General features: G+C 45.0%; 1 protein-coding gene across 1 annotated transcript in view; it reads right to left on the bottom strand.

The window, feature by feature from the left end:
- LOC309675273 (contactin-4) overlaps nt 1-12751 on the bottom strand; it is a gene marked incomplete at both ends in the record, with an annotated part of 173472 nt that overhangs the window by 85955 nt on the left and 74766 nt on the right. The window contains one exon of the mRNA XM_082487533.1: nt 1905-2108. Coding sequence (XP_082343659.1) covers nt 1905-2108 — 204 coding nt within the window. The remainder of the gene's footprint in view (nt 1-1904; nt 2109-12751) is intronic.

Raw genomic sequence — 12751 nt, 5'->3', positions numbered from 1 at the left:
CGTGCCCGCGGCAGCCGGAGGGGCAGCTCAGGACGTGTAAATCAATCAGGAGAGCTACTTTATGAATTTTTTTCCACTTAACTCACTAATTGAAATTAAATGGGATGGAAACATTAATTGTTGATGAGCTAGCCTCCGAGCCTACTAATCTAATGATAAAGTGTTGTAAGGAAAATAACATGTCATATATACTAAGATCTACTGGACACGTTTGGTATGAATACAAAAGATAAAGAAGACAACTCTGCCAGTGGAAATACGTCGTGCCTCACATTTTACTCACCTGTGCTGTTCACACATGTGAAGCAACGTATATAATTTCTCTTTTCAAGCGTGATAGTGAGTTATATTTGGATTTTATAGGGTTACCCCATATGGAATGACAAACTGAGACCTGATGATTTTTAAAATGAAGCTTGCCTGCGATACCAGTGCAATCCTATTTTGAAAGAGACACTTAGCCCACGCTCAACTTTCAAGTACAGCCACCTTTGGCTCTACAGATACAACTGCACCTTTCCCGTTTAACTCAGGAATACGTTATTCCCCAGCCCCTCAGAGGTTCAATTAAAGTTTCATATCTTTCATAAACAGCAGAGTGCACTTCAAAGGAACTGCAGAGCGTTCCTGTGAATTACCTCCGGAAGGCAATTGGTCCCTGTAAATACGGCTGTGCGTGTGGACGAGTGATGCGCTGGGCTGAAGCCCTTGGCGAGGCGCTTTACCGTCGGGCCGCCCAGCAATCGTCCCAGCATCGGCCCCGCCACGGGATGGAAGCAGCCACCGAGCTTGACTGTGATAAATGGGAGCACTCTCAGCTAGGTAAGGGCTGCATAACACTCCTGTTAATGTAATACTTAAAAATATTTCTTCTTCAACAGTGAAAATGTTAATATGAGACAAATTTAAATATTCCTCTTTCTCTCTCATACATTATAGATGACTTATTCTGGACTCAGAGGGACAGATTTACTGTCACCGTGTTTCCAGAAATGCACACACCCCCCGTAAGGGAGAGCGGATCCGGCACAGACCTGGAGAAGCGGCTGTCTGCACCGCTCCCAGCAGAACCGCCGCGCTTTCTCATCACCCACAAAGTTTCCAAACTTCCTGTCCGCAGGAACCACGTTCATGGGACGGGGACGGCCACAGGCAGGAGGCTGGCAGCAACGAGCCCGGATTTCACAGGCATGGAATTTTTGTCAAATACCACTAGGTGACAATGGATCTTCTTCTGGAAGAAGTTTCTAATAATGCATTTCTATTTCTGGAACAAATGTCCTAACTGTTATCCTTTAAGGAGGCACATTTTAATTAATTTTAATTGCAAATTAACATGCAAATTTATTTTTCTTATCTACTCCAAAATGACGATGATACAAATCAATTCTCTGTATAAATTTAGAAATGCTCCTTTGGTGTCTTCTTGCTTTTTTGTATTATTTCACAGACTACTAAAAATAGCACTAATTCTGCTGGGAAATACAGCCTGAGCTAACAGTTACCGAAACAACAAAGTGCTTTTGTTCACTTCTGGGCTGCATAAAATTAGCAGAACTGTAGTGTATCCAAACTCTAAAATCTATTTTTTATTTCCTGTCTTGGGCCAAGTGTCACCAAGTGGTTATCTTTCATAATTATTGCCTGATACTGAGAGTTGTTCCAGTGGTGGGAAGGGCAACCTTGGCCACAGCATCGTAAACCCCACCACTGTCTATGACTTTGAACCACGGCTGAAGCGGAGGTCTCCGGCCTCACTGAATCTCTGTGAAGAGGGAAAATCCCTCCCTTTACTCTGATATAAATATTTCAGGCCATTTCTGCATTTCTGGGTAACAGCCAGTCAAAGAAAACAAAACAAGCTCTGCAACCCCAGCCCCCAATTCTCCTCCTTGAAGTCCTACCGTCGTTCCGGAGGATGAGCGGGGTGGGGGGGCCCAGGACTCTGCTGTTGGTCACCGTGTTCGTCACCACGCACGTGTAGTTGCCCGCGTCCGAAGCTTCCACCTTTGCGATGTACAAATTCCCAGTCTCTTGCGAAACGAAGCGGCGGTTGTCCTGGTGTACGAAGGTCGGGTACTCGTTGAAGATCCACGCGTAGGTGAGCTCTGGAAGCAGAAGGGACCGCCAGGGTTAGCGACAGGCTGTGTATCCCCACGGGGCGCAGGCTGAGGCTGGGCTCCATCCCACCTCGGAGCTAAAGCTCTGGAAATGATTCTTCTCCCTGCCCACTTTGGTTAGGGAAATCGGATATATCCCAGCCCATGAAATGATACAAAGGCTAACATTCTGCAAGTTCTCATCTTTACGGCTACAAATATAAATTTCCAGCCGTGACACTTCTGAGCCTACACGTGGATCTAATATTCTTTTTACTCCTTCAAGTTCTTCCACTCCAGAATATAATGCATTTTACAAGAACCTCACCTTTTTTCTCATGAACATTTCAGCCTAACTCATGACTTCTTTTCTTTCTTATTAATTTTTTTTTCTTTTAAAGACAGTTTGGAGGAGGATCTGCCGAGACATGTTATCGCACACTGTCTGTTTTATTCTTTTGGAATTTCTGAATCAGCAAAAAACTGAACACTGAGTTAAGCAGCTGTAATCTTCTATATGACTAATTAGATAGCACTTTGTTTTATAAAGCATCTTTGGAAGTTATTTGAGCAACAATAAAAGTAAGTGAGAGAGATGCTGCAAGTGGTTCCAGAGTTTGTAAGTGAGGTTAATACAATATAACCCTATTATATTTGCCTAAGACTAACACCCAAACATGCTGAAAATGCTTGAAGAACTAAACTGAATACAAGATTGCAGTAGTTTTCCAAGGGAACACTAATTATACTAGAAAGCATATTCTTAGTTTAATACTCTAATGAGTCATAACTGTAATTGACCTCAACTACCATTAGGTACTTTGGCAAATATATTCTGCCCTCATGTTCCACTGTTTACATATAGAAGAGGCTGAGTGCAGATTGTTGGCTTTTATTTATTTATTTTTAACAACGGGATTATAAAATGCCTGCTTAGACTTTTAGGAAGATATGATAATTATGTTTATGTGGGAATATCTAATCATCATATTTACACATGTGCATCTCATTATAAGTAACCTCATGCTGATGTCAAGAGGATACTCAGAGCAAACAAGGTACCACTTCTCAGCTGGCTTATTATTTTCTGCAAGTAGTTACGTGTTTTTTTTTTTTTTAAATTTACTCTTGGTGAACAATTATCTTGTTCCTCCAGAAGCATCCAGCAATAGGCAAATAAACATTCCTGCCCCAGAATGCACAGAGGCATTTAAATTTGAGCAAATCTTCACCCAGCAGGTTTCCACCAGAGCTCCTGAACTCTGCAATACAGCAGTATTTTGCACTGACTGTGCAGCGGTGAATTAACCACTCGTTCCTCAGGAAAACACAGAACTGGGAGGGTCTTTTTGGGTCAACAATCCCTTTCCCAGCCTATCCTTCCCCAGAAGGTCACAAAGTCCTATTCATAAATAGACCCTAGAAGCAGCAAGGTTTTCGGTTCCTACTTTTCTGTTGTAAATTGGTATTTACTTTAATTGCTAAGAACCCTCTAATTTCCAGGTTAAATATTTTCACTACAAGTCTCTAGCTCTGTGCTTCTGGGCTAATGATGCCTTCAGCTTAAAGTGTTCTTGCCTCTTTGCTGGTGAGAGCCATCAAGAGCCCTTCTACCTTCATTTTCAAGACAGGATTTCCAATCTTATCATCGTTGTAGTGGTTTCTCCTAGCCTCTGCATTAGTTAAAAGTCTTGAGTATTTGTGTCATCGGAGTTGGGTGCTAGGTTGGAAATCCTGGGTAAGCAGGTCCCAGGAGAGCAGAAGGCAAATGTAAAGTTGGGCAACAGTAAAGAGGTCTGATCAAAGAGAGCACCAAATGGTGATGCTCTGGGATTCCTCCACGCAGAGGAACCCAACGCAGAGCGTACCAAAGGAGACCTATTTCTACAGCACCAAACATCAAAAATCTCCCCAAAAGCCATCTTCAAACTCTATTAATTTGGCTACATAAAATTGAGGTGCATTATGAAGATCTGATGTTACAGCTCTGCCTTCCTTTCATTACAACAAATCACTGTCCAGAAAAATACAACTGCCCAAATGACACAGAATTAGGTATTAGAAACAGTCCATTATTGCTATATAATATTTAAAACAACTGGATAATTCTCTCTCTCTCTCTCAAATAACACGGGACTAATGGAATATAGAGCACAGGGGATAACACAGACTGGAGCATCTATAAGTGCATTTGCTTGTGTAGCAGCATGTAAATAAATACTCTTTCAAACTCACTTTGATTTCCTTAGAGATCCTAGTGCAATATTTATGGCTTTTCAAACTTGACGGATTTCTTTTGATAAGGTTTCCCATACTAATTGCTCTGGAAGTGATAGACAGTTCACATCCCATAGGCAATTTGTAACAACTGTGTAAACAGACACTTAAAATACAGCCCGAGATGGTTCCTGGTGACTGCGCGTGATTGAAACGTTTACTGAAGTTACAGACACAGAGTCTTCCAGTACAAAGAACGAGCAGTAACAGGCAATTCGTGGTTCTCTAATTACACATTAGACTCTACATCCTGGAGGAATATATTACAAACTTCTCCTTTCTAATTTGGGGCCCTTTTCATGTAATTTTGCCTCATTTACAACACTTTTAATTCCCCCTTTAAAGCACATTCAAGTAGGTCTCTCAAACACAGAACATTACCAGAAGATTTCTGACCCATATTTGCTGTTTTTAAAGACAAGCAGAAACTCCGGTAGCTGCAATCCCACTGCCAGCAGCAGAGCATCCGCCCGGTGACCCACCGCAAAGGCCCATCCCGTGCTCTGACACTGTACTGTTCTTCGTTGCCCCGATCACCTGGATTTTCATGATACATCAGAAAGAGATGAAGATTTTTGGGTGATTTTTTCTTCACTTCTGTAATGATCAGCAGCAAGGACAGGTGGATGGAGAAGTCGCTTGTACATTTTTAGTACAGATGGTCTACGCATCCTGGCTCGAGCTACCACCAGATGAAAGACTTCCAACCCCAAATCCTTTCTTGCTCTACTGACTGCATGAAGAACCTTTTCCATCTACAGAAATCCATGTTATGGGTTACACACACTTGGGTACACGGAATATCCACACTACCACCACAGGGATGTGCTAGAAGGAGGAAAGCGGGTTTCTTTTTGCCAAAAGAATGCAGGTTTCTGTGCACAAGGTCCCAAGTTGCTGGGTATACGCTCTACTGGTCCAGAGCAAAGACAACAGAGACGGGGAAGAGCACCCTAAATTAGTTACCATCCCTCACCTACGGCAAAGGAGCCTGTGGAAAATTCAGGCTCGTAGAGAGCAGCGGAGGTAAAGGCGGGGAGCACACAGGCGTGTTAGCAGAAGCCTAATTTGACTTTGGCCGAGACAGACAATGGAAGCCATGGGCACAAACACGCAGAGCTGCGGATCACCCTCAGGTCAGACACGTGGCAGGAAAGCCCACTGCACACCCGCAGACCATTAACCTCTTCTCCACACTCCCTCCCCGGCCACCGCAGCAGAGGCTTTCAGGAGCAGCGCAGTCACACAGAGATCCCACAGTATTCCCATGAATATTTACGTCTCTGGGCTAGCGATGGGGAGAAGGCGCTAGGCAGCACGTGGCAGGCAGGCTACGCGCCTCAAACACCCACCTATGCGACACCAGATGGGAACAGTCTGGTTTCAAAGCTCCACCAACAGCCGTTTAGTCAACTTGCTATTTACAAACTTGTTTTACTTAAATGTGCGTGGCAGCAATACCAAAAAAAGAAGCCAGAAGCCTTTTTCTTCACTCCTTTTACCCCTTTCAGAGACCCACTCACACCAGGTGCTCCCCCCATGCGCTACAGCGAACGCTGGTGCTCGAGCTGCCCCTGTGTTTCAGAACCAACAGAATTAACCACAGACACGTACCCTGTACCACATACGAATATCAATGAATATTTAGAAATGGAACCCAAGGCCTCTGCCACTACTGCATGGTTAAATATCATGGCTTAACAAAATTTAGAGCAGCCAGCATTTGCCATCAACTTAAGCAATTAAAAAGGAAATAAATTATTCAAGCCACTTGAATATAGATTTAGGATGTTTAAAGATATGCCTTTTCAATTTTCTTACCAGAGTGGAAATAAACTGGTTTCCCCACCAAGAAGAATTGTGCATTAGTGGCACAGTCTAGTTGGAGGTCAGTAATGAGTGGTGTCCCTCAGGGGTCAGTACCGGGTCCAGTCCTGTTCATCAATGACCTGGATGAAGGGCTAGAGTGTACCATCAGCAAGTTTGCTGATGACACAAAACTGGGAGGAATGGCTGACACGTCGGAAGGCTGTGCCACCATACAGCGTGACCTGGACAGGCTGGAGAGTTGGGCAGAGAGAAACCTTATGAAGTTTAACAAGGGCAAGTGTAGGGTACTGCACCTGGGGAGGAATAACCCCACGCATCAGTACAGGTTGGGGGCTGACCTCCTGGGGAGCAGTTCTGTGGAAAGGGATCTGGGAGTCCTGGTGGACAACAGGATGACCATGAGCCAGCAATGTGCCCTGGTGGCCAAGAAGGCGACTGGCATCCTGGGGTGCATCAAGAAGGGTGTGGCCAGCAGGTCGAGGGAGGTCATCCTTCCCCTCTAACTTGGCCCTGGTGAGGCCAAATCTGAAGTATGGTGTCCAGTTCTGGGCTTCCCAGTTCAAGAAGAACAGGGAACTGCTGGAGAGGGTCCAGCAGAGGGCTACAAATATGATGAGGGGACTGGAGCATCCTTCTTATGAGGAAAGGCTGAGGGACTTGGGGCTTTATAGTCTGGAGACAAGACGACTGAGGGGAGATCTTATCACTGCTTATAAATATTTCAAGGGAGGGTGCCAGGGGGATGGTGCCCAGTGACAGGACAAGAGGTAATGGGCACAAACTTGAACGTTAGAAGTTCCATCTAAACATGAGGAGGGACTTCTCTCCTGTGAGGGTGGCAGAGCACTGGCAGAGGCTGCCCAGAGAGGTGGGGGAGTCTCCCACTCTGGAGCCATTCCAAACCCGCCTGGACGTGTCCTGTGCCACTGCTGGAGGTGCCCTTGCTCTGGCAGGGGGTGGGACTGGGGGAGCTCCAGACGGCCCTTCCAACCCCGACCAGTCTGGGATTCTGTGAAATGTTCTGAGCTGCTTGCCAGGCACCAGCAGAGAATCCTGTCTGCTCCATGCCGCTCCGCAGGGGTGGAGGGCGGCTGTGTTCCCGGGAAGCCGAGCGCACCAGGCGCTGCTGCCCGGCCCAGCACCTTCACGCACCCCGGGCCAAATGAGACACGCAAAGTAGTAGAAGTTGCATTACTTGGCCTTGCTGCACGGGTTTTGTCTGAGTTTTGGGGGTTTTTTTTGTCTTTTTTTTTTTTTAGCCCAGCAAAGCATGCAGCGCTCCTGGGTCTGCTTTTCCCCATCACATTCAGATCTCGTTTTTCTAAAGCATTTGACGATAAACTCTATTAAAGCAGGAGTCTCTCCTGTGCTGCCCCCAGAATACTCTCTGTTCAAGACAAGAAACAAAGCTAAAAACCCTGTAAATTTTAAACCTTCTCTAAACGATAACACGTGGTGAAAAAATGTTACTGAAAGCTGAACAGAAATTCTGCTATGAGTAATTATTATAATTAGATCATATGGCTTGCCAAAAGAATGTTCTCTGGTCTTCTGTCTTGTCACATGCATAATATTTTGTCTTTGCCTTGTCTTTGCCTTTTAATACAAGAAACTCTTTTCTTGATTTTTTTTTTTCCCCCCTAAAGTCTCTTCCATAAAGTCAGGGCTGTCACTTAAAAAGGTCTCTGAAGCTATTATGGGAAAAGCTATTAAAACATCAAGATTATGGTAACCATAAAGCTGAATAGAAGAATGAAATTTTGAAATTAGTATTAGCCAAAAAATAGGGATCATTTATCATTTTTAATAAGAACAGTGTGGTACAATAGACTATTATTTTTTATAGGCATTACTGAAAGTTACAGAGATTAATCCAATCTTTAATGATTCCTATGATTTCTATATTATCACCAACCATGTCACTCTCAGGTTGGACAGGCGGGAACTGGTTTTCAGTGTGCAACAAAAGATTTTGCAGCATTTCCTGTAAATCTTGATGCACAAAAATTATGGTTCATTACACATGGCAAGAAACAAGTACCAAATCAAAAAACCCCTCCCTTCTTAAGAGTCTCAAGCAACCAAAAACCTAATTGCAGTAGTACAGCGTTTTGGAAGAGCAGTACAAGATGTTGAGATTTTTTTTAAATGAAAGGTGAGGCTCACCCCTGTATGTTATAAATGACAATTTAAATTGAAATACAGTGCATACAGCTCTATGAGTTAGGTTTGCACTTCCCTTGATCATGTAGTTCCATAAAATTATGATTGCTTTTTTTATTTTTCAAAAGTAAGTTATTCTTATTTATTATGTATGAGAAGTGCTGAAGTTTTGCTGTCTATTTTACTCCGTATCTGTGTTTTCCCTGTCATAGACAGGGCCTTTCCAGATACAGCCGACACCAATAGCGAAGTCACAGGAAGCTTTTCCTGGAGAGAAGCTATTCCCTTCAGCCCTCAGCTACAGCAATGCAACCGGTGGCAATGAGGAACTGGATCTGGCATTATGTTTGTATATGATTAATACAGACACATGTTTCTTGGCTCTGTGTGTGTTTCCATCTGTGCCTGCGGCAATCCGGGTTTCCATCAGAGAAGCTGATGCACACACGAGCCCAGTCCTTCTTCACCTTCACCTGCATTTCCCGCACGCCAGGCAGGAAGCACCAAACGTTCACACCTACTAGTTATTTTACGTATTCAGATACTATCTTAACGTTTTGCCATACCAAACTCCAACCATGCCCCATTCCCCCCCATCCAGTTCATGAAAGACATTCACATCACAAAGCCATATCCAAGTCTGCCCAAGACATAATTTTCACTTACACAGAAATAGGCTAACGTTGCCCTGAAGGGAGCGAGGGAAGAACCTGGCCATCTGTAGCTTCATTCACCTGTGATGAAACCTGGTGCAAGACCTCACCCCATCAGAACACGGCTGTGGCACAAACCCCAGCACATGCGGCTAATGCCCCGTTAATGCCACCTTCGTACACCTCTGCGACCGCACCCTGCGACGGGCTCAAGTGGGTAATGCCTCTGTCAATAGGAATGTTGCATAAACTTCATAAAAGACCAATTTTTGGTGAATAATTTGTAGACTTGACTTTTTTTTCCTCTGATTGCTTGCATTCCTTGGTGTTCAAATTTCTCTTAAGTGGTACTAACAGGGTGTTTTGATGGTTACGGTACATTTGGGCAATGATAAAGCATAACTGATTATCTGATGAGTGTCCTGTGAATTCATTCTGTATTCTCATCTTGCTTACTAAATTTTGCTGACTGCTTGTAGGGGACACTCATAATGTCAAATTTCACTGCAATTTGATTAAGCAATCAACATCCGTAGCCCCATGAATAACATCACACGAGCTGGAATGACGGCTTGATGCACCACAACACACTGAGAGCGCACTGGGAAAAAGAAAGGATTATCAGGGAAAGACAAATCCCTGGCACAATGCACCATGTACGTGGCCCTACCCAAACCCCCAAGACTCCTCTCCACCCATACCAATCATCTACTGGGAACTGCACTGCAGTTTCTGGAGGTTTTGACCATTTTTCTCTTTCACAGTTTTATTTTAATAGTAAAGCTACATGAATTATGCACTGTACACATTTTTTCTGCGGGCCTACAGACCATTTCATTGCCCTTCTAGCACTCTGGATCAATTTTTTATCTTCTCTTCTTAAATAATTGCCAAATAATTTAAAGGACTCAGCCTGGCTGCAAACATCACACGGTTATTCTCCTCCTGACTCTGTGCTCTGCTCTCTCCATCACAAAGGACCACCCAGCTACATCCCACCATAGCTTCTGTGCCTCGAATGCAGGTTTTAATAAAAAGAATAATGAACAAGATTAATCTAAAGTTAATAATACATTTTTGGATGAACCCTTCTCTGTGCTAAACCTGACAATGCAGTTACTCAGCAGCCAGCCAGTCAACTGTCTGCACACAAAGAAATCACAGAATCATAGAATGGTTTAGGTTGGAAGGGGCCTTGAAGATCATAGAGTTCCATGGGCAGAGACACATCCCACCAGACCAGGTTGCTCAAAGCCCTGTCGAACCTGGTCTTAAACACTTCCAGAGATGGAGCTTCCACAACTTCTCTGGGCAACATGGACCAGTGCCTTACCACCCTTAGAGTGAAAAATTTCTTCCTAATATCTAATCTAAATCTCCCCTCTTCCAGTTTGAAGCCATTCCCCCTCATCCTATCACTACATGCCCTTGTAAAAAGTCCCTCCCCAGCTCTCCTGTAGCCCCTTTAGGTACTGGAAGGCCACAATAAGATCTCCCTGGAGCCTTCTCTTCTCCAGGCTGAACAACCCCAACTCTCTCAGTCTGTCCTCATAGGAGAGGTGCTCCAGCCCTCTGACCATCTTCATGACCCTCCTCTGGTCCCGCTCCAACAGGTCCATGTCTTTATGTTGGGGGCTCCAGAGCTGGACGCACTACTCCAGGTGTGGTCTCACCAGGGCAGAGTAGAGGGGCAGAATCACCCCCCTTGACCTGCTGGCCACACTTCTGATGCAGCCCAGGATACGGTTGGCCTTCTGGGGTGCGATCGTGCATTGCCAGCTCATGTTGAGCTTCTCATCGATCAGCACCCCCAGGTCCTTCTCCTCAGGGCTGCTCTCCAGCCATTCTCCACTGAGCCTGTATTTGTGCTTGGGATTGCCCCAACCCAGATGTAGGACGTTGCACTTGGCCTTGTTGAACTTCATGAGGTTGGCATGGACCGACCTCTCCAGCCTGTCCAGGTCCCTCTGGATGGCATCTCTCCCCTCCAGCGTGTCTACCTTGACACACAGCTTGGTATCATCGGCAAACTTGCTGAGGGTGCACTCCATCCCACTGTCCATGTCACCAACAAAGATACTGAACAGCACCTGTCCCAGTACCAACCCCTGAGGAACACCACTCATAACTGGTCTCCACAATGTGCAGAATTTGAGTTGGAACAGTGTGGAAGAGCCAAAAGTCGTGATTGTCAGTGGCAATCGGAATGATCATAAAGACATGAAATCATGGAAGGCACTGAACAAACTTTGAGAGGCCATCTCTCCAGCCTGAGGCATGAGAACTATGGTATCTCTGAGGTTTTTCAAACTTTTTCTGACAAACCTCCAATGACGACAGCATACAACTTCTGATACAGTCTAACAGGGCGCAACACACACCAGCGGGGAAGCAGGACTGTACGGCAGGCTGCATTGCTGGCATCTCCTGACCACGCACTAATGGGGATGCAAAGTGGCCCCTTTCTACTTAGGGGGCAAATTATTGTTGTAAACATAACGGTGCCCATGTGTTTGTTAGTGTTGGTTTATGGTAACAGAAAAGCTGTTACACATACACACGTATGTGGCATGTACATTAACGAGTCAGAAGTGTGTAAGAATGAGGAAAATGTACAAATCAGCCCAAGACTCATCCTCACAGTAATTTCCAGTGCGTACAGGGCTGTGGTTGCTTCCCAGCCCCTCGACTCCACGCTCACCCAGTATGTACGTACGGGTAATTAAAAAGGTGAGAGGTCTTCATTACCTGAAGCCTAATCAATAATCACCTGTATCTGCTGCATCTCCATTTTTCTGTATCTCTAAAATAGTTAAATATTTGATGGCTGTACACAATTGACCTAGCTTATCTCTTGCAAACAGCCTCCAGCCCCAGTCGATGGCTGGCTACGCTGGCTGCCGTGGCACCAGGCGCATTAATGACTACTGCACCGTGCCATCGGCGATTCTGACAAAATTTTAACTTGAAGTTCCCTCAGGGAGGAAAATCAACAGCAGCCTTTATCTATGACCAAATGGAAAATGTTATGAGATGGAGTCCCGTGCTCTTGTATTTACTACAGTTACATACACAAACCTATTTCATAAGCATCTGACGGGCAGCAGACACCCTCCTGCACCCCCAGTGATCTAGCACACAGACGGGCACGTTTTGGAAGAAACAGTAAGGTTTTTTCATCTGACAAATTTCATAAACTGTCTTACAGAAATTTACAGCTCAGCCTGGACTTGCCTGAAAAGAAACCCCCCAACCCAACCCAACCCAACCCAACCCAACCCAACCCAACCTTTATTTGTCATAAGGGCTTATGCTACCTTTGGGGAACGAGGTTCGGTGTTTACTGAAACTGGTGAACCTTGCCCAAGATTAGATTTGATACCACTCAATTTTATGCACCTCTGGTTTAAATTTAAATTTTTGGAGTCAGGCTCAACCCCAGCAGTGACCCTGCTGCTCTTGGACAAGGCTCTGTGGGAAGGGTCCACCGCCCCGGCCATGCCCTTTCCCAACAGAGGTGCAACCTTGAACTGCGCCAACCACCAGTGATGCTCCGGGCACTTGAAACATTGGGATGTTGGGCCCACCAAGATACTGATCCATTGAAGAATGGAATCAATCTTGGAATGACCACCGCCCTGGCATAAAGGAGTATCCATGGGTAGTCCTGACAGTGGGTTTATGGTGAAATAAAGATTTCAGGAAAATCTTACCAAGCACGCAATGTAA

Source organism: Vanellus vanellus (assembly GCF_965231255.1).
Source record: "Vanellus vanellus genome assembly, chromosome: 9".
In the NCBI taxonomy this organism is placed as follows: Eukaryota; Metazoa; Chordata; class Aves; order Charadriiformes; family Charadriidae; genus Vanellus; species Vanellus vanellus.
The sequence above is the reverse complement of the archived record's forward strand: the minus strand, read 5'-3'. Positions and strand labels throughout refer to the sequence as shown.